This window comes from Colias eurytheme, chromosome 20 (assembly GCF_061535395.1).
Source record: "Colias eurytheme isolate Ceu_HAF_F1 chromosome 20, ilColEury1 Martin Lab GWU primary, whole genome shotgun sequence".
Classification (NCBI taxonomy): domain Eukaryota; kingdom Metazoa; phylum Arthropoda; class Insecta; order Lepidoptera; family Pieridae; genus Colias; species Colias eurytheme.
Genome location: NC_142999.1, coordinates 6171940 through 6195352, shown reverse-complemented (window position 1 = coordinate 6195352; position 23413 = coordinate 6171940). Strand labels below are relative to the sequence as shown.

The 23413-nt window shown below is 31.2% G+C and overlaps 1 protein-coding gene and 1 long non-coding RNA gene across 2 annotated transcripts; both read right to left on the bottom strand.

Annotated features, from left to right (window-relative positions):
• Positions 1-3127: 3127 nt before the first annotated feature.
• LOC149899718 (uncharacterized) lies at positions 3128-4733 on the bottom strand. The gene is made up of 2 exons (XR_016457901.1): positions 4214-4733; positions 3128-3725 (listed from the first exon to the last, which is right to left on the bottom strand). It is a non-coding gene; the product is annotated as an uncharacterized LOC149899718 (long non-coding RNA).
• Positions 4734-11419: 6686 nt separating this feature from the next.
• Positions 11420-22952, bottom strand: dysf (neuronal PAS domain protein dysfusion). Its single transcript, XM_090113748.1, has 11 exons — positions 22598-22952; positions 16441-16622; positions 15771-15844; positions 15603-15692; positions 15216-15404; positions 14894-15078; positions 14645-14751; positions 13926-14076; positions 13250-13540; positions 12004-12143; positions 11420-11763 (listed from the first exon to the last, which is right to left on the bottom strand). Exons 1-11 carry the CDS (start codon positions 22606-22608, stop codon positions 11576-11578), a joined length of 1608 nt encoding a protein of 535 aa, XP_089969874.1. The 5' UTR covers positions 22609-22952; the 3' UTR covers positions 11420-11575.
• Positions 22953-23413: the final 461 nt, after the last annotated feature.

The following is a 23413-nucleotide window of genomic DNA, read 5'->3' as shown; positions in this document are numbered from 1 at the left end:
GCTGTTCGCTGTTCGCTGTTCGCTGTTCGCTGTTCGCTGTTCGCGAACAGCGACTGCTACTATAAACTGCTATAAATATGGTTAAACCAGAAACTTATATTAATATTTTAGAAAAAATAGTAAAAAAAAAATTGTCCTTGACAGCGAGCGCGTCGATTGTCGATTGTCTTGCTACTGATTTTAAAAGTGAACATGGATTGTGAAATAGTTTCACTTGAAGTAAATCTTGGACCTTGCCATCATCATGTGGTTCATATGCCGGGAGATGGTTCCTGCCTCTTTCATTCCTTGACATATTTAATGTGTGAAGAAATAGACTTTGAAGTGGCGTTGCAAGTCAGGACTGCTATTGTGCGATATGTTGTAAACCACTGGGATGAACTACAATTGTATACTTGTGCCGACAATGGGGAAAATAGAGAGTGGGCTATAAAAAAAGGCGTCTCTGATGTGCAAGAAATACACCCCAAAAAAAGAAGAAAAAAAAAAAAAATTTTTGTTACAAACAACTTACAAAAAGAAATGAAATCCCACCAAAAACATTTTCATGTAAAATGTTGCCAAGACGAGCCCATATGACTCGCACTGTCAAAAAGTTATCAGATCTCATGTAGAGCCAAGCTTCTAACACTACACGCCCTAACTCTGGTGGCTTGGCCGTTCGTTACTACAAGAACTATTGTATAACACAAAAGTAATGAACAGTGAATTAATTTTTCACCTTACGCCGATGTGAATGTAGCGAAATGGCCAAGCCACATATTTTGACTAAGGTGTAGAGTTTGTGAAGTTAGGCCTTGTAGAGTTAGGGCGTGTAGTGTTAGAAGCTTGGCTCTACATGAGATCTGATAACTTTTTGACAGTGCGAGTCATATGGGCTCGTCTTGGCAACATTTTACATGAAAATGTTTTTGGTGGGATACAATATACACAGAGTAGAGGGGTACCTGTGGGTACCTATGTCATATTTCATCATAATTTTTTTTGCGAAATCTCAGTAGGGAAATAAAAACATTCATACAAATATGTTAATCCAAATTTTATCTCTTCCTATTTGGACCCGAACGATAGAAATCTGGTTATTTTATACCTAAAAAGCTTAAACAAACTTTCGCACGTGCCGAGTGAAAATTATGTCGAAATTTGCAAACGGTTTACTACCATTTAGAGAGAAAATGCCAGTTATAGTGTAGCAGATTAGATTAGGGCACACCTGTTGTTCCCACGATCTCTCTCGTGACAATGGTGCCTTATTGTTTACGTTTATTGTTGCTAAATTGAAACAAAGTGCTATGAAGATCAAGAAGCGATTGCAATAATTTAGTTAATAATGGTGCAGGCGCAGCCCTTTTAGTGGCCTTTATGCGTCAAATATCATTGCGCTTGGCGAGATGGCGTTCGCTTTATGTGATGACAAATGGGATCAAAGCAAAGCACGAATATAGAGTACCTACAATATGCTGAAAATTATTTTTTAAATTTTAAAGTTCATGTGCATGTCATGTTGTTTGAGCATTATACTCTCTGCAGTTAAATGAAAAATAAACGCTGATATCATATTAATGGCGACTGTACCTAGAATATTATGGAGCTTTTAAAACGGCTTCTAGATCTATCGTGACAATATAAAACGTCTCTATTCCTAAGAAATGAATAACTTGAATAAATTTATTTAAGGCTGTCGATATAATTTTCGTTAATTCAAATTCTTAATACTTACCTACGTAAAGAATGCAATAATTCAACTGTACCTACTTCTTATTTCGCAAAGGTTTCAATTTAGCAAAAGCTCGAATTTCGTGAATGAAATTCGTCAAGTTGTTGTATTCCTAACTCATAAGCTATGGAAAATCTGAAATATTATGTATCAATATTTATAATATTGCATAAACCAAGTTATCCCAGTACAAAGTTACTCCAAGAAAAAGTGCTAGAGCGTCTTTGAAGAACAAAATTATCGTGGCTAATTCATTGAGTTTCATGTACTACGTACTAGAGAGGACATCGCTACTACATTTTTTTTAACACGAGTTAGAGTCAATCGTCTCAAACTCAATTTTTATTTGTTACATTGATTGGTTTTAATTGATAAGTTTATTCATATTTTTTTAATAAGATAAACAATATTTATTTGTTACATTGATTGGTTTTAATTTATAAGTAATAAGAGGCAGAATATCTACAAAGTGTATGACTCACTAGCCGCCCCGCGCCGCCGCACTTGTCGCACAGATTTTGTTCGTCGTGCCCTCTCTAGTAATAATACCTCAATGGGCTAATTAGAATTCATTTTTAATTTTCGAGTTACAAAATTAACTGGACTTTGACGCACACCTGTTCCTTTTTTACATTTGTTTAATAAAGCCGACACCGCAATCATCTTTAAAAAGTACCGCCAAACCATGGAACTATATATACTACGTATGGAACCCACACTCCCTAAGAAAAAGTAAAGTCAAAAAATTTGACCTTGAATCTTATCGTTTCCCCTCCGTCTCTTTCTAGTTACGGTGAGTCATAATATATATAGTATGTCTATATTTCCGTGGGGTGAGTATAAATGTAAAAAATTCAGGATATTAAGGAAAAAAATAACGGATACATCAATTTTATTCGTATTAAAATTTTACTATAATACTAGATTTTGCCCGCGACTTCGTCCTCGTTGAAGTCATAAAACATAAAATCCCATTTATCCCGTGGGGATTTCGGAATAGCCTTTCTAAGTGCACCTTTAGGATACTCTAGATATACAGAGTGTGCCAAATTTCATGTCTTTAGGTCCAGTGATTTTAGGCTGTGCGTTGTCTGTCAGTCACTAAGTAACGGGAGAGTTTTATATTTATTGATTGATTGATGGTTGATGATTTACGGCGGAAATAAATTACGTAATTGCATTTATTATTCTAATATAGTTACTGTAGAATTTTTGCAAATAGATAAAAAATAGATGTTCAAGTATTTAACATTGGAAAATTGTAATGTTCCTTTCAGCGTTTTTTCATGTTTGCGTCTTCCGTCTTGCATCTTCAGAACACAGGACCGCTATAAATTATGACAACATTTTGCTGTATAATTTGGCGTTACGTCCAGTCATTTGAGGAATTAATGAAGTAAAATATCAATGTGTTTTTATAATATTTATTTATCATTACAATGCCAACTGCCTTTACAAATTTGCAAATTATAAGATAATAACAATAAAAAGTAACGAAATCGGTTCACTGAAAATATTTTTATCATTCCATACCCTTAAGTATTTAAATAGTTTTAAGAGTACTTGAAATATGAGATCGTGGTCTAGCGCTTCCCTATCATACAATAAAAAACAAAATATAATATATTCAGGGTGTAATCGTTAAGTGTGCATAGGTGATTATTCCGTAACTATTGCAGGTATCAAAAAACTTTAAACTGATATCGATATGATACTGATATGATACTTTACCTAATGAGTAAAATAACAATAATAACTTTTTTTAAATATAACAAGAAATATCTAAAAATGTAACTTTAAACCCTCCCATACATTTTATTTCCCGTAACGTATATATTACGTTCCCACTGCTGGGACATGGCCTCCTATGAGGTTACAGCCACATCTACCACACTGGCCAAGTGCGGGTTTAAAATGAATGTTGCATATCTTCACTTTTTCAAAACAGGATATTTTTAATTCTACTATATTTAGCCATGTATTACGTTCCGCTAGATTGGACGGAAACCTGTAAAGAGAAAAGAAGATTATTTGCAAAATATAAAAAAAAATGTCATTTAGATACAGATAACACAAAATTTGTGCTGTTGTCTTGTGCTTCTATTTCAGTAGGTACCATATATGTATGTACTTTGAGTTTTTGATTTTACAATATATCATTATATAAAAGTAGTAAACAACGTTTTTATACCATTAACTTTCACGCCAATTGAACTAACTCAAGTGGAGAAAGACTTCTCCTCATATAAAATACCATACCGAAATATATGTACACAATTTTATAAAGTATGGACACCCTAGTCTAATATTTATTACAATCATGAAACATTTAATAATAAGCAAATAACGATGTTAAATGGAAAAAACCTAATGAAAATTAACATTATAATCACAACTTCGATCTATTATTCCAGATTTAACAACAATTAAAGTAGAAATATTACTAAACTACAATTTTTCATGAAGCGTAGTTTATGCATGGTTTTTTGTACTTACGAATGAAATATAATATCACATCCTGGATGCCATTCACTTTTGCAACCGCGCACAATATATTTACAACCATTTCTATTAATTTTGGCTCAGAATAATTCCAAAATACAAGAACAAACTCACGAAATGAACATAAACATCCGCCATTTTGCAGTAAACATTATTTGACACCTAGAATTGGGGCTGCCGCGCAACGATTTTCATAACATAATTCAAAATATGGGAAAAAAATTATGAGCGTGTTCGATAAGCAGTCCATTTTAAAAGTTGTAAACCTTTGTTATTTCAATGGAAAAGCAAACCTGCATGAATCTCGTTTAAATTTCATTTTTTTAGCGGATTTTATTAATGATTTATGTCATATAGACTATTATTACTGACAGTCGATTTTTTAATGCACGTCAATAGGGGAAAAATTTACAATCACGCTGGCTACCCTATGGGGTAAACAGGGGTTACTTGCGGTCATTCTATCAGTTTTTTATTTATTCTTAGGAGTTTGGGTTCCAGTATGACTATAGTTCCATGCGCCAAACCCGTTATAATGACGTCCCAAATCGGAAATATCGATACAATCACACCGTTACCCCCTAACGCTCCTACAATTTTTAAATCAATTTAAATTCAACCGCCTCACACGGCACGTGTTATAGAAGCGTGCGCATAAAACAATTAGAAAGGGTAAAAACAAAGAATGATTTTATTAACTTATTTGAAATTCAGGGTGTAGAGCGGCGTCGTGTACAAACGGTTAACACGTGGCAAAAGACATGAAAATCGTGCGTTTATGAATTGCGTTGGATTGAATAGCTTTATCGATGTTATTGGTATTAATAGGGGTGATTGAACTGCTCCTTTTTTCTTAGAATTATGTTAGTAGAGGCGTATTGTAGTTGGAGTATTTATTAGAGGTTTTTGCACGAAATTTGAAATTTTTTGTTGGGGTTACCTGAAACATTCTGACTTAGGGTTTAAGCTTTTTTATTATTATTTAGTCTTCAATCTTTAATGCAAGACATTGAATATCCGTACGGTATACACAGAACATCAGTAAAAAAATATTTAATTTAATGGCCTTATTTTTAACTTAAAGAAAAGCTTTTTATTTTAGATTTCGAATGACTTATTTAAATCTAATCATCGTATGCAATGTGTATGACAATCAATTGAAAGTAAAATTACTTTAACAATAATATCGATAAAAAAGAAATTAATTGGCACCTCCCTAGCTTAGCGTCGTGCGCTACCCTGTCGATTGTTTTCAATATCAGTTCATTTGAACACGATTAAAAGAATCTTATGCGATGCTTTCATGTTGATATTGTTTGTATGCAAAGTTTCATCACTTGCCTGAGTAATTAATTTGCATTTGAATCTAATAAATTACATTTATGGCATCACATTGTTTCATGTAAAGCGCTTCATGAAAAGTATGCCTTTAGATTAGTTCTACGAAATTTGAAATACGGCGTTAAAATAAGTACTTTATTTACAGCATTTGTTATATTATGTTCCAGAGAAAATTCCCATGTTGAAAAACGAAAGTAGTAGTATAATTAAGTAGTATAATAATTCATGTTATCAGAGGTGTATAGTATATAATTTATTATGTGTATAAGGGTTAATTTTTTGGTAGAATTTTAACTTAGATGAGTTACTGTTAACTTAAACTTAAAAATTAATAGTAATTATAGTCACTAGTAAAAAAATTACATAATTGAACTTGTAAATTGTACAATAATCTAAGATTATTTTTTTTTATATCTAAGATTATTTTTCTAATGTAGGTAGGTACCTATTTTAAAAAGTTTTAATTCTAGTTACTTATCTTATATACGTAAATGCATAATATATTATATCTGTAGGTATGTGTGATTCATGACAGATTCATATATAGAAGTCGTGATATTAATTTGAATATTTTTTGGTAAAGTCGCTGTCGCTTTTTCCCGATTTCTAAAACCGTTGCTTTCACCTAAATTATACGTGTGTGAACATGAAAAAGTCGTGTTGTTTTTGTGAAATGCGATGTTTTTAAACCTTAAATTCACGAATTGTTGTGTCATATAACTACTTTATGCATTTTAATCTAAAACATAACCATATTGTATAATTTCTGTTACAAATATCCACATTTTAACACACTAAATGTGTACATGTTCGCGGCAGCGTAGCCTTCGAACGGACGAATTGATTTAGTTGCATTTTTACAACCAGAAATCTGAACAGTACCTACCAAAAGCATCTTTTCTTCTATGTATTAGGGACACGATCTCGAATAAAAATAAATAATATACGGATAAGTAATCACATACTATGTATCTACCTGGCGCTGTATACAAAATATAAAAGCGTTTTCCTTGAAAAGCTCAAATTATTCCAATCGTGTTGCGATGAAAGATAGAACTAATTGATAAATCCAATATAATTACTTATTATATTTAAATTAATCGCTTATTATATTCAATTCTATTGTTTGTGCAGTGGACACATTCGTCACAAAGAAATGGTCATAAATATGATTATTTTCTAAAAGGAAGTGAATAAAATTAGCACGATATTGAATAATGGTTACATAACAGGAAAAACAATTATTATTTATGTTTATTTATGGAGTTTTTGCCGGTTCTTCTCCATAGATACTGCTTTCTCGATCGGTGGTAAATATCTTATGAATATAGACGATTCAAAAGTGCTTCAAGAAGAAGTCTAATTGATAAATAAATTTTTGAGTTTGTGTTCATTTGTGATTGAACTTTGAGCTAAGGCAATTTAATTCTATGAACTTATGACGTGGAAGAGGCAAGATAACATCTCTCCTTTGATATGATTTTTTCATTAATTATTATCATTCATAATTTTAAAATCACAAGTTATTGATGCAAAAGCACTAATTTATTAATTTGTGTATTTGCATTTATCCTTTCATATCCACGTTAAGTTGATTTTTTGTAAAATAAGAAATCGTCGATTTACCGAGAAAATTTATTTGCAAATTGAAAAATCAAAGAGCACTCAAAAACAAGATTGCTTTTAAATTGTTTTATCATTTATTTATTATCTATTCCCATTATACCAATTTATTTCGCAAGCAATAAAGAAGTCTTCCGTCTGCATTGTTCCTCTGAGCACCGGCGCTTTATACCAGAACATAATCTGGCCGCGTTTTTATTTTCCTTTTTACACGGAATCCAGGATGTGTGGATATTTGCATGAATATTTATCATAGATATCGTCGGTTATGTCGTAAACCGCATTTTAATGCATTTTTATCTAACACTCTACGTTATAGATATCTAAAACTATGAAAGTGAGCACGAGGCCGGTGTCATTACGTTTTAGTGGGTGTTAAGTGTTTAAAATATATACATTTATGGGCTGTTAAATTTATTACTGAAATAATAAATTGTTGTGTGTTAACTTCTTTTTTTTATTTCATAACTTGGTTTGGTTATTTGAATGTTAAATGCCTACTTGAATATGTTTTACATATTATAATGTAGTCATCTTTAATTAAGTTAATAGTTTAATTTATACTTATACCTACATTATTATTTGCACCTTAAAAAAAGTTATTAAAGATGGCATTTTCTGGGTTTCTTGAATTCAAATATTACAACTAGAGCTTAAAAGAAAAATTGTTTCGCCTGAAAAAAAAACATATAGGTATTTTTTTCAGGCGTATGTTAATTTACTGCGTAATTTATTTACTTATAACAAAAGTTGACTAATGTATCGTCTATGTTCTAGTTTGTATTGTATAATGTCACTATTTTATTAACAAATATGGAGTCCAAAAGGCCAGGGTGTTGAAACATGATATCTACAAGCTTTTGGTGTTGGAGGCTCCTGGCTCTATAGCCACAGATTAAGTTACTACGTAACTATAGCTACCGTACCTCAGACCATAATAAAATAAAATAAAATTAACAGCAAACTAAATAAAAATTTCTACCAACGTGCCACGAATTTTTCAATAAACATTTACCTTGAAAGCTAAGCTTGAAAGTTTGAAATTGTTACAATTAATTTGAAACGTTCAAACAGTTGTCAATAAGCTAATTTATAAACAATCATTTGAATTGCCAGCTCACCCACGTATGCGGTGTTTACAACCCAGTTAAATTAATCGCTTAGTTTTCCCACGAGCGAAGCTTGAGTATAATTTATTAATTTGTTTTCTGCTAACGATCGTACTAATGCGAAAAGCTTTGCCTTTAGTAATGGGATGTGTTATGCAGAAGGGAATCATGTGTGGTTAGTTTTGTGAGTACTTAGTGTCTTATACATATTTTTAAAAGTTTGCTGAGTTGGCGTAAAATATTGAAAGAATATACAATTTAATCTATACTAATATTATAAAGCTGAAGAGTTTGTTTGTTTGTTTGAACGCGCTAATCTCGGGAACTACTGGTCCGATTTGAAAAATTCTTTCGGTGTTAGATAGCTCATTTATCGAGGAAGGCTATAGGCTATATATCATCACGCTACGACCAACGGGAGAGAAGTCACGGGGGTGAAACCGCGCGGAGCAGCTAGTTTAGTATATATATGAAGTTTTTTCATATCCTTGTTTTGTTTTTGATTCCATTCTGGTTCAGTAATTTTTACATTTCAATTAAATTTTCAAACCAATTGAAAGAAGAATTGAAAGAGAAGAGAATTGAAAGAAGAAAATTGGTTGACAATTTTCTAATTATTTAAATGATATTTTGTGATTTTACATTTAACTTTATATACTTACTTAGGTTTTAGTTTTTAGGTTTACGATTAACGATTATAAAGATATTTATAATACAAGATAATATGTGATATATTTCAGAATTCCGTATGTGTGCATCCTGGGAACCTCTCACCGCCTGCACCGTCACAGGCTTTAACACCGAGCTCGTAATCCAGGCTTGCATATGGATCACGTAGTAGGGTAGACATCAATAATTCATTGTACTGCAGTCCGACCGACCACTTCGCAATAACAATAGATCACTGTTTAGCAGGAGCTTTAGTGGTCCAAGTCATAGGCGTATAGCTAGACAGCGAACGCGGAAAAATCGAGTATTTCTATAGCTCATGTGTTGTTTTGATGTGTAATTTATATTACTGCAAAGTTTCAAATCCGTCAAGTAGTTTTTACATGAAAGAGTAACAAACATTCTGATAAACTTTCGCGTTTATAATATTAGTATGATTAGTAGAATTATAAGAGCATTAAGACATATATTATCTTGACTGGGAATACAACAGTTTGAAATCTAAGAGCCAAGAGGAAAATAATTAGCTCAGTACATTATAAAAAGTTGGTTGGGGAAATACACCGTGCCAAGAAAGATATCATTTATAAAAATTATAGTCTAAGTAGTTGATAAGGAAAAGGGTTAGTTAATCCTGTATAGATTTGTGCTAACGTAAAAATATAGGTCTCTGATGCAACATAGAGTCCTATATAATAATTATGGCGAAGTAAAATTACTCAAAATACTCACAAATTGATTATGTTAAATTTTAAGAACGTACATTGATACTGCAGTATAGTAAATAAATAAATAAATAAATTTGTGCTCTTTTATGATGCATAGATAATTTTAAGAACAATATAAAGGCATAAACACAAAACCGCTGTTCTCTTCTCACTTATTCTACATGATAGCGGGCTAAGCTTTTGTACATTTGACGCCGTAGCGCCACCAATATAAAATGAACTACTCATATCCCCATATTCGCTTATATTAAATCAACCTTGGGGGTATTCTTAGAATGGTCCTGTACATCTATTAAGGCGTTCGATATTGGCCTGCTAATTTGAATGACAGTATTTAAACTAATTCGTGTTACTTATGCAATTACATGCCGTAATGCTTGGATAATACCAATTTCGCAACGGGGTTTTGTAAATAATGAAAATTTATGTGGGAAAAGCTAAGCGGAAATGATTTGTATGTATTTATGTTTAATCTGTTTTAATGCGGTTTAAGGTAGTTGAGTTTCTAATTTAAAATAGGTGCAAGCAAATTTACGAAGTTTATTTACTTCAAGTGAGTTGAAAAGCACTATATTATGAAAACTATTTGCATTAATAAGTTTAAAATCTGGGCGATCGTGTGTACAATCGATGAATAATCTTTAAATCATAACGAAGTAAACTGTAGTTCTCATATCTATACCTATATCAAAATTCTAGATTGAATGTTCTAGAAAATGTGAGTTATTAACGAATTCTGTCTATTTTATGTATAATTTTATTGGAGATTGTTCTGTAAGTACCATAGAGTAAGTACTTTTTATGTAAAAACTTTCATTGTCGTTTTATGTTATTCAACATACATTTGACGTTCTCAAAATTTAACGAAAATATGATGAACGTAGAGTGGCGATATTCACTTAATTTCATTTTTCTGTCAGTATGTATTAGTTGATTTGCTAGCTAGGTATTTATCAGATAGTGGTGTTTATGATTTAACTTTAAGAGCAATGCGTGAACGGGTTTACTGGTAAAAATAAGTGTAAAACATTTTTCTGTGTAGGTTTACTATGAAAGTATGTTTTAGTCTGTGTCTCCAGTTTTCTGTCTTCTTACTTACAGTCTCAGTCTTTTTACTTACCTCTGCATTTGGAAGTACATATTAGAATAAGCAGTGGTTCTTAAATTAGCCCAAAAGATATATAATTATTATTTATTAGATATATACGATAAGTTTTTCCAAGGATATGTACAACAGTTTAGTTAAAGGACGACGATGGAATGTATAATTGATAGACATAAATATTAAAAATCTATTTATTTCAATATCACTTATTAACAATATTTAAATGCAATATTTACACAATATAGTAATAAAATATGTACAACCATTCTTCGCTTAAAACTACTTAGGACGGTACATTACTTACTATTCCTTTGGAATGAACTTTTATTTGGACGGAACCGTTTAAATAAATTAAATTTATATAATAATACTTAAATATTTAATAAAAATACTGACAAATTCTCAAATTACAATAGAGCTTCAATACCTACTAAAAATAGATATCGTCAAAACGATATGAAAATATAGATATTCTTAATACTTAGAAAAAGTTATAAAATTAAATGAATAACATTTATTGCACGCGTTGTTTGATGTAGATGAAATTAAAACATGAAATACAACCATTGTTATACATATAGGTACTTATAAACAGAAAATTTATTCACAAAACTTTAAACCGCAAGCTAATATAAATTACCAGTAAGAAAATTTTATGTTTATTTTTGACAAAAAGCCTTTCAGATGCCAAAATTATTGCATTGTACTTTTCTACATGAGGCAATAAATTGAAATTAACATATAAAAATTAATTTATTAATTATTATAGGTATACACAATATTAAGTGACCATAGCCCTCTCAGTAGGCATTGGAAGCATGTTGTAGGTAAATCTTTGGGTGTAGTCCGTCATTTTGAGGTTATCCGACCACGGGGGACTGGGGTTCCATCTGTCCATGCAATCTGTACCCTCTATGGACCCACCGTTGGTTGATAATCGCATGCGTTTCGGTGAGGGGTACTCTGAGCCTGAAATAATTGTTTAAACTTAATAAAGGATTCGATTAATATCCGAGATAGTAGATATCCTAGATATATAAGTGCTTAAAACATGCATAAGTTTTATTATTGTGATTTGGCATTATTTTTAGAAAATCTCGGATAGTCTCATTTTAAGAAACAACAAAAGAAAAGCTAAATCATGAGACTTACTAAATATATAAATAATATACTTTCCATGAAATATAATAAATAAAAAAATAATATTACCATCCATACAAGTACTGGTGCAGGGTTCTTGTGTGTAGTTCACAGTTGGGTACTGTTCGTAATACTCTCTCTTCCCAGGGTACGCGTATGGGTACATGTTGTTTATAGCTTCAGATGACATGTCGTAGTGATTCGGCGATCTAAGGAGTTAAAAATAGTTATAATTAAATTTTAATTTATAATAACAATGTGAAGAGATAAGAGAAGAAATAATTTTAGATTTATATGAAACTAGTTGTCCGCCCCGGCTTCGCCCGTGGTACCTACATATTTCGCAATAAAAGGTAGCCTATGTCCTTTTTCGGGTATCAAAATATCTCCATACCATATTTCATGCAAATTGGTTCAGTAGTTTAGGCATGATTGAGTAACAGACAGACAGACAGAGTTACTTTCGCATGTATAGTATATAGTATGGATGAATGTGAACCCAACAAATGTTCTGTTCATATTTAATTTGCACAAATTTCGCATCGCATTATGTATCTTCCTAAAATCATTATTTATCAAATAAGATTCAAAAAACATCCTAAACCATTCTCATTCTTTGTTAAAAACATCATTGCATTAGTACGTGAAACGACGATAATTGATAACAAAAGTATAACTTAATATTATTATTCATGAAAATACGCTCGTCAAATATAACTGGACCGCACATTTCATAAAAATTAAACCACACATAAGCTCTATCTGATTTGGCTCCTTATATGGATAAACAACCAGAGTAATGCTGCGTGAATTGTTCAAAATTTCACAGTATTATCGACCTTATTGTAACGCAGAAAGGTTCATTTAAGAATTTAGAGTTTCAATGCGTAAATGTTTTGTATGGGTTCACAATAAATATGGTAATGAAAGGTGTCAAATTACGCTGACGCGACGGACGGACGGGTGATGATTTTCTTATTTGTATTCCTATAAGGTTTGACATGACGTGTACAAATTGTGGCGCGCGACCTTGCTTACGTTTATTACAATTTGTACTCTAATTATGAGTTCCTGTGTCTTTTATTTGTTAACCTTATGACGTTGTTATTATATAACACTTATATAAGACTTATATATCACGTTTTTAATGACACTATCATTGTAGGAAAAATCTACGCAGTTGAGTTGATAGCAAGAGGATATAGATTCAAAACACTTAGTAATTTTAGAATGGAACTCTGGATTAAATGCAAATTATAAAATATAGCATTTTGTAAAAAAAATACTTTTAAAATATTTTAGAATTATAACTAACCTCTCTTCACTAATAGTAGATTGTGGGGAATGCGTAGAATAATCAACGGGCCCTCGTTCCGTATACATTCTTTCACAGACATATTCCTCCGGTTTCTGTACATATGAGACATATCCAGAATATTCTATGTCATTGTTCTCTACATAGTATTCTTGATAAGGCTCTTGGTAGTTCGGTTCTCGTCGGAAGAACTTTTGGCAGCGCGGGTCTAATATACCGCATGGTTGATTTTGATAACCGTAGTATTGGTAGAGCCATGAATTTGCCACCATGATGGATGCTTCTTCTTCACTGTTTTGAAGAGAAAATTTGGATACAATTATTTATTAAACAATCAACATATTTACGAATGAAATGAAAGACTAATCATCATCAAAGTGTGCGTTACGCAGAGCTACGGCAATGTGGCATATATGGTCCCAAATCAGGACTATAGACAGATTTTTTTGTAGTTATTTAACATTAAGAAATATTACACAGTTAAGCGGTATAAAATATAAATACCCCAAAACATGATTTACTAATCATTATGATTGAAATCAGTGAATTCGTAGCACATTCATGCTACGGACAAATATGTACTACGAAAAAAATGACGTATGATATATGCGTATTTAAATTATTGCTCAATTGTGTATAAGTGTAATTAATTAAATCTATCAAATAATATACACACCTTAATACTTGATTAGTTGCTACGATAAATTGCCTAGGTGTGTCCGTGGCCTCTTTGACCTGCAAAACCATGTGTATCCATAGAAACAGGCCGGATCTCTGCTGCAGCTTTACTAAAAGGATGCAGCATTTGTCTTGCTCGGATTGTGTTACTGAAATAAATTGTTGAATTAGTTGTCATCGTCAAGGTCACTTTTTATATATTATTTGTCAATTAAGGTAATAGATAAGCTAAATAGAAGATATCTACAATTCTATAGGAAGCTGTATTTACGTGACAAAATGTTCAATAAGACAAAATTTAATATAATAAAAATAAATATCCTGCCAAATACTAGGGAAATTAACCAAGAGATCTATTTATAGAATATTTTTAATATTAGACTGTCGAAATTGAATCTTTAATAAATAATTTTTTACCACATGTGAAGCAAGTGATAGATGAAGGAATTTTGTGTAATATCATTGAATATTAACATTCTTCAATAGAATATAAAACAGAATGCTATTGCAATGGTTAAGCGATAGTGACCCATAAGCCTTCCACTGCTTATCCCATAATTTAATATTCTATTCAGATCTCAAATTTCAATAAAGGTTGGTGTAACGTGTGTAATTGATTATGTGTCTTGCAATAACTTTCAAACGCAAGGTTACGACTTACGATAGAGTAAATATTTTAATGTTTAATAAAAAAATATATTTAATAAATTGTCTTACTTAATTTATGTTTGGCCTGAGCTTCCCGTAAACTATCCCAATGTAGTATTTGGTACCACGAGACATCAACTAATTCTGATTTCTTCCATCCTAAATACCATTCACCACTGAAACAAAATAAACACATTAACAACCAGATAAATTATGCTTTAGAAAGAAATTTTAAAAACTTTTTTGAGAGGTATGTTTCATGTATTATAATGTACAAATAAGTGTCAAGTATGGCCAGCGGCGTGGGGGAACACTTACTTGGTGTCAATGTGCAGTATCTTCATGTCCATGGCATGCACGGTGGTGAAGACGTTGGTGGCGCCGTGCACCACGCACTCGCGCGTCTCAGGCATGGCCAGCGGCGTGCACGAAGCCAGGAACACGGGCTCATTGCGGCTGCATAGCGGGAGATATGACACGTAGTGTCCTCGGACTAAAACTACCTAAAAAATAGAAAATATCATATAAGTAGGCATATGGTGTATACTTTGAAACCACGTGTAAACGAAACAAAATAATTGTTATCATAAGTATCTTAAAGTTTTATTTCAACAGCATTTTGTTTGTAATTATAACTTACTTTTTGGTCACCAAATCGCATTTGCCGCCTGGCGTTCCTAGACACGTTCATTCTACAAAAGAAATGCCTATTCTTTGGTATATTTTCAGTCTCTCCGTTGCTCCCTCTATTCAGTTCTAATTGAACCATTTGGTGGTCTTGTCTGTCTATTATATCGTACACGCTATCTCCGTGTATTAATAAATCTTCCTAAAAGAAAAATAAATATAGATTGACAATGCAATGCACTAATATAAACAACATTATAATAAAAACATCGAGATAATATTATGTACATACTATCTCTATGTATAAAAACAAACTTTTATGTAAATGTCTAATCACGAATACATAATCTAACTGATTTAACTATAAAATTACATTAATTTTATAAAAACAAAAACAAACCATTGAGTGTCCCAAGTATTCCGCTGCATTTTCCGATATGTAGAGCAATTTGCCATTCTGTGTCATCATCATCATAAAACCGTTCATAGCCTGAAAGACATTGTAAGTGTCAGTACATTCTGATTTTAATGTTTTCACGGTGAACGCTCATAAACTTGAAAAATATACCTTCGAAAATCCGATATTAGGTGTGGGAGTAGGTTGTTCCTGATACTGATAGCTGAAGTCGTGACTCTTAAACACTAAAACAGAAAGAAAGACGGAATTATGGGTGAAGTAATAGCAACTAGAGATAAGATAGCGAACTAAATGCATTTTAAACGTCTTAATATGCCTTTTCGTGACTGAAGGTGAAACAAAAAGTTTTGGAGACGTTTTCAAAACATGGGATGAGATTTTGGATAAGCTGTACGTGATGAGCTTCGACAAACATGTGGGACATGGGAAGCATGCTTTGGGAAATTTTACATGAAAGGAAAGGATTTGACCTGTAAAGGACTTTTGAAGAGAATTTGCTTATCGTTTTTATATCGGGATGTATTATAAAGACTCATATGTGTGTACAATACATAAAAATATATACCTACGTAGGATTTGATAAAAAGTTTTTTATTGACTGTGCTTGTTTTTATTGTTTTCTTATAACCATTTCAGATATGTATATACTTCCCTCTTTATATAAGAAAGAAATTATGTAACGAATCACTGTTACAATATAATGCCTATTAATATTAAACTATATCTTAAATAATGTATAAAAATTTTAAAATTATATCTTAATGATACATAAAAATGGAATAGAATTTTTTTTAAATATATTTTCGTTTAATTAACTTACCTTGTTGAAAATAGTTCATTTTCCTCACATACACACAGACTAGGGCCATAAGCTGTAGCTGAGACAGTCTCTGTCGAGTGGATGGTGGTAGTGGTAGTAAATCCCGAAGGTTTGAGATTTCCGCGTTGATCAGATCTCGGCGCATTTTGCTCGCGCCCTTTGTGGATTTTGTTGGCTCGAATCTAGATGAATATTGATATATTTACAATTATTTAGTAATAAAATTTTAATAAGTATTATGATTACTTTATAACACTTAATGTTATGCTGTTAATTACAACAACTACTGAACTACCACCTGAAGGTTGAAATAGGGGACAACTGAAAATCAGCAGCGTCTACTTTGCAGATTAAGCATAATATGCTAAGAAATCTCTCTAACTGTTACCAAAAGTAGCTTTAAATTGTTTTTTATGTGATATGATATGTGATAATACAGGGTGGTAAAAGAATTATTGCTTTCATCCTTTCCACAAAAAATTTATCCTGATATTGAATAGCTTTTACGATTATCAATTTGACTATTTTGTTTTCTTAATATTGATTTGAACGTTTGTTAATATTTACATAATCGTGAGATAAGTTTGAAAAAGTGCTTTAATATTTCAATAATTGACTTATTTACTATTGAATTGTTGAATAAAACATAATATATTATAAACTAAGAGAACTTAAAAACAAATATAATAATTGAATAAATAACATGGTCTCTACATTTTTATGAATTTTAGGAAACGAGAATGGTTTTTATTTTCTTTTGAGTATTTTCTAAGAGAGCTTAAATTTACAAAACTATTAAATAATCTCTATCTGCACTGACTAGGAAACGGGTAGAATGTAAATTTTTCCCTAGAATAATTATAAGAAAAGATCCAGCCGGATTTGTATACAATGTACGGATATACCGACGGACAGGTGTCGAGTGTCGGCTCGTATAAAGATATCACAATTCTTGCAAACATTAGAATGGTAATAATATCGCTTTCGACGGAAATCATGTGTAAATTTATAGCTTTACGCTCTTCTATAATTATAATATCGATATTGTAATGCAAATCCAACCTGGGGCTCATTCTAATGCATTCAATTTCTTTTCCTATATCATGATATTGAATACAAATTATAATGCGTGTTATCGTTGTTTATTTCATTGTAAATGCTGCCTGTATTGATATAATTAATATTAATATCGGCTGTGAGATGAAAGTAATTATTGTGCTGGGAATTGCAAAGTTATTGAATAGTTCTTATATGTTTTTCTTAGTTTGTATTTGTGGTTATTTTACAGGCGAAACATTAAATAGTTTAAGAATTTATAAACTGTATGTCTGAATAATAAAAATAAATCTTATAGAAAATAAATAAAATCTTTATTAGAGACTTGAATTTATTCATATATTTTATGAAAAATTACTAAAGCATACCTTAAATGAAATTGTAACCTGCATTCTTTATTACTTTAGTTTAGAATATCATTGACAGATTTCCTTATTGACAAATAATAAATTAGTATATGTTAATGTTAAATTAACACCGTTCAAAGATACTGTCGATTATATTTCAAGTAGACCTAGGAAACAATTCATATAAAACAATTTATTATCTAACACGAAACACTACCGACAAATTAGAATACAATAGATATTAGATAGAAAAAACGGTTTCCCAAACCCTCAGGCATTAAAAGGAAACTATTTGACTCGTCGGCATACACTACGAGCCCTTTTATCTTAACTTTTGTCTTTTTACGATCGTTTGAACGTAACCTTTTTAAGGTTTGATTGTGGGAAGTGAACGATGATTGGTGATCGTTTTGTTAATTTGATGAAACGATTGTTTGCTTTTTATTGTTATTGGAGCTAATGTGTGTGGTGTTTGACATATTTTTTTCGTTTGGATTAATAAAAGTTGATTTTGGGTGACAATAAGCGGTTTTATTTTGCTTCAAATCTAACTTTAATGTAGTTATTATCTAATCTGTGGTTTAACCTTACTTCAACTTTGTATTGAGGGTTTTTGTCAACGTCTATGTTACGTTCATTTTTCATATTTTATGTGAAAATTAAAAATGTAGAGACATAATTCAACAAAAATCCATTTTTTATATTTTATAACTTTCTATTAACCATACACCAAGTTCACTTTACATAAATTACGTAAACTTAATACACATTTCTCCGTATATCATCGAGTTTAAGGGCAAAAAGTGAATTCCTTACATAGTTGTTAGAGCCTCAAGCCTTTCACGGTGTCCGCGTTACACCGTGTAAATTCTTCCGATTCAGTTTGACCATCTGTTTTTGTGGGAGCACGTGTTGTAATGCTATGTAAAAACATTTAAGGAATTTTTAAGGAAGGCATTAAATTCCGCGGTGTACTTGGATTTAAAAATTTGAACTTTTAGAAGAGACGGGGTATTCAATTCCTTGGTGTTTTACTGAATATTTAGAGCTTTTGTATAAGATAGTTGATAGATTTGATATTCATATTAGCGGCATAAACTTATAGCGCTTAAAGTCTCATATTATATAATTAAGATGTATAAATCATAGGGACCCTCAACTCTTATAAAACAAATATTTATTCCACTAGATTGAAGCGCTTTTCTTTCGCGAATCGTTAAAATATTAACCAATTTATTCAATATTTATTACCAGTTCGGAAATAAGCTCCTACAAATCTTCATTCCTTTTCTGGGGCAGCGATTATTATTTTAAACTTACTGGTCTAATCAATATTGCATTCATTAATTTAAATAAGTCAAATCACAAAACACGTGTTTGTTACAGAACCTACTAATATTCCATGACAAGAAATTATAGATATTATAGGTAATGCTTTTCTGCGCACGGCAATCGCGGCTGCGTCCTTCTCTTGCCTCTTTGCTAACAACCGTGATGATAAATTTTACACATTTATTTATTTTAAACTTCACTCTGGGATTCCCTAAACCATTATAGATCATTTATATTGTGGTAATATTGGTTACTTTGGTTTTTAGCTATGTATTGGAATGAAAATTATTGCGCCTGTGGATTTGAGTTGGCAATGTTGCAAGTTCATAGTTAGGTTATTCTATGGCTTTATTCAAGAATTATTTAATTACAATTATTATAAATTTGTATAAACCTATAATTGAAACGGTATTAAAACTTTTAAAAACTAATTTTAATTGTTATTTAGAATATTATTATGTATAGAAGCTTTTTGTTACAATGATAAACTTTTACCTAGATAATGTAAATTTTTAATTATTTATATTTTTAAAATCAATAAACGTTTTCTTATTTACACAGAATATACTGTTTCTCTGCAAACAATTCTTTATTTTAAAAAAATTGTATGCAGCCCTTTTCAGGCTTATAACTTCCTTGATGTGGATATAATGTAAAAGCCTCTTTAATCTGTTGTTTTTCGCAACTTCAAGTACATAAGATGTACCTTAATATTTAACTTACAAGTTAGTATAAAATTAATACTATCCGAAAATAACCTTAACAATGCAAAGCTCATCATCGATATAAAATGCGATAAGACTATTGAGCCAATCATAGCGATCCCTCAGAATATTTCGTAATAACATTTCTGTACATATGTACCAAGGAATAATCATTTCTTAGCAGTTACAATAGACATGATTGTTTGATAACATGATAATTCTGTCAAAGGTACGCGCAGTTTGACATAATGACGACTGGAGTATTTTATCTCGATCGACGGACAGACAAAATGTACCGAGATATAGATATCGGATCTACGCTTCGTTTCTGTAATTGTGATTTGGAGTTGCTTGTTAGAAAACTTTAGAACGAACTCTGATTACGGTACGGTATGCGTATAAATTGCGCTTGTTTTTATGTTTGAAGAAAATCAGGGACGATATTGTAGTTATTTTATTTATCTGACATCTGAGATTTTAAAAATAACGGTATAGTGAAAATCTATGCTAATATTATAAAGCTGAAGAGTTTGTTTGTTTATGCACTAATCTTAGGAACTACTGGTCCGATTTGAAAAATTTCGGTCTATCTAATAGCCCATTTATCGAGGAAGGCTATATATCATTACGCTAAGACCAACAGGAGCGGAGCCACGCGGGTGAAACCGCGAAGCGCTGCTAGTATTAAATAATAGAGACGGGAAAAGCTTTTCTTATTTGCTCACAAAATTATTCCTAACAGCTTCACTGTGATCGCCTTTTCATTGTATATTACATTACATACATTGTATATTAATTAATATAAGATAAGATAAGATAAGATAAGATAAGATAGCCTTTTATTCAGATCAAACTTAAGTCCAATAATTAATTAATATACAATATTTCAAATAGGTATATTTAAAAAAAATGCACTAGGAACGAGTAGAGTGCTTAATTTTTTAAATATAAAATTATAAAAGCTCTATTCAATGTCCACTTCACTGACTTTTTACGTGTTCCTCCGACTATTTGATAATTTCATGTCATAATATACTAATTAGATATATTTGTATCGTCACAATGCGTACTTATATATTTTCGTAGAAGGCTAACAATTACATAACACGCCAAGTCACACGAGATCGGTTCATGTGTGCTAATTTGTCACTTATTTCTATTATCAGCTGAATTGCAAGCACTGTGACGTCACAAGTTTGCTTTAAACATATTATGTTATAACATTAAACACTTTTTAGTTATCTTAGAATGGAAAAAACTTCTTATTAGAAGGCGGATTCTTTTTAATGCGTTGAAATTGTATATTCCCGGCGAATTTGAAGAGAAAATAATTTAACAAAACTGTAAACATTTATTATTGTCACGATATATTATTTTATAAGGTTTTTTGTGTTTATTAAGTTATAATTTCTAAACCATTGCCTAACTTCTAAACTCGAGTAACTAATAATATGTTGTATGAATATTTTTTCAGAAGTGACAAAGTTCGGCTTTAATATAAGTTCAGTTTAAGCTATGCTATTAACTTTAAAAAGGATGTGATTGGAAATTATGTCCACAATTTTGTTAATAGGTATGTTAGAAGCATTCAAACTCAAACTCAAACATTTATTTATTCAATTAAACTTCTTCTAGAAGCAGTTTTGAATCGTCATAACATATTTTAACAATTACCACCGATTCGGAAAGTTGATCTGAGTTCCTATAAGATTACGCAGTAAACGACAATATTAGTTCATTGTTACATAGAGCTATGCAAACTCATTTATATTTAAATAATTTGCATAAAATGTTCACAGCGCGGCCAAGTTATGAGAACTGTATCTTACGTTTGTGTAATTATAATAGCTTTTGAATAATTAATTACGCGTTGTTGATTGAAAACATTGTAAGTAAGACTTAATGCAGTTTCGAAGTAACGAGATATTACGTGGCTATAGACAGACCTAATTAAAGAATTAATAGAATATAATAGGACTAGTTCGTTAGTACTTCATAAATATGTAGCAGATTTCCTATTTAGTTTATGTGTTTTATATTGATCGATAATTTAAGTTTATCGGGTGGCGAAATTTGATTGTTTCTTTCATGATTTTATTTTTTCAAGTTAGTTATTAATATCTGAATCCGAAGTGAAAATCCGGGAGGTTAGTGAGCGTTTAGAATCTGATATTGAGGAAGAAAATATGATTAAATAAAATCAATAGAACTTTTAGTAGTATGCCAGAAAAGGTTTCTGATGTACAGGAAACTTTTCATGAAATAAATTTAAGGAGACTTAACAATGTTACCATATAAATTAATAATTAATTAACCTTAATAAAGCTCTCTTCGCCTTCTATTTGGACTTTGGCGATATTTCGGAAAGGTATTTTTTGCACCATAAAGTAGAGCCAAAATATTCTTATAAGAAACTTTAAAGCAGTAGAATTGAAATGATGTTATTTTTAATAATTTAAGCGTTATTATTTTAATTGTACAATAAATACTATTTACAATAATACAATTATAAAGAAAATATGCAAACAAATATAAAATTCATTTGAAAGGATTGCAAAGTGTACATTTAAAAAAGTAGTTAATTCACAAACTTTGTATTAAGTACATATATTATAAATGCAAGTGCTTATTTTACAGTAACTATTATATTGTTATAAAAAATACTAATAAATGAAAATCTAATAAAGCATTAAGAAAAACCAAATAAAAAAATCCTACCTTAAAAACATTTTGACAGCACTAATATTCCTTTAACAATAAAGTTCTCACATAAATGTCAGTTCATAACGATAAACTAAAAAAAATTAAAAATAAATAAACACGACCACACAGTCCGAACGATCAAGACTTAATGATTGCTCAATAAGGACGAGCCTTTTCATAAAAACTCACAAAATTAATGTCATATTCGAACCATAAAAATAACCATAAACAGCACGTGTCCGACATAATTTAACACCTATGCCTCACAGAGCGTTAGAAAAAAACTAATTTGAATTTCGAACCCCTAATGATAACGCGTCAATTTATGCGTAAGCTTTTTATTGGAATGAGATTAAGGACCGATACTAAAGCTCCGATACTTCCGTGCGCGAGCGCATCAGGACAACGACTATAAAAAGGCTTCGTAGTAAACCTCTCTTTCCCGCGCGCATTTTTCTTTTTTTCATCAAAAACGCGCCTGTGCTTGTGACCGGTCGGCACAAAGCCAATTTAAAAAAGTTTAAACAGTTTTGCCCTGTCATCAAATACAAGTATCTTTTTTTAGGGAAAACTTTCCGATTATGAACAACTTTATTTTGGGGTTTGTCAACCGCGTGTGACAAAGACGGCTAGTGTTCTCGCGTTTTTCCGCTCGTTACCGCGGGAAAGAAATAGAATGAGTTATTTTCTGACGGCATCGCTTTAGATTAATGAGTCTGAGAGAGATGTAAGTAATGTAATTACTGGAGGTTTGCGTAAAGGAGACGGTATAATGATCGAACGTACGGACAGTTATTGATATCGTAATGTGCTTTTATTTGCGAGAGATTT

Bases quoted from the DNA above. Each gene is read 5' to 3' on its own strand.
- dysf (XM_090113748.1), bottom strand. The intron at 13,541-13,925 runs GTGTGTATATTA...TCTTCAAAACAG, and splicing joins GCAACTAATCAAGTATTAAG to TGAAGAAGAAGCATCCATCA. The intron at 11,764-12,003 runs GTAATATTATTT...CAATTATTTCAG, and splicing joins CACCAGTACTTGTATGGATG to GCTCAGAGTACCCCTCACCG.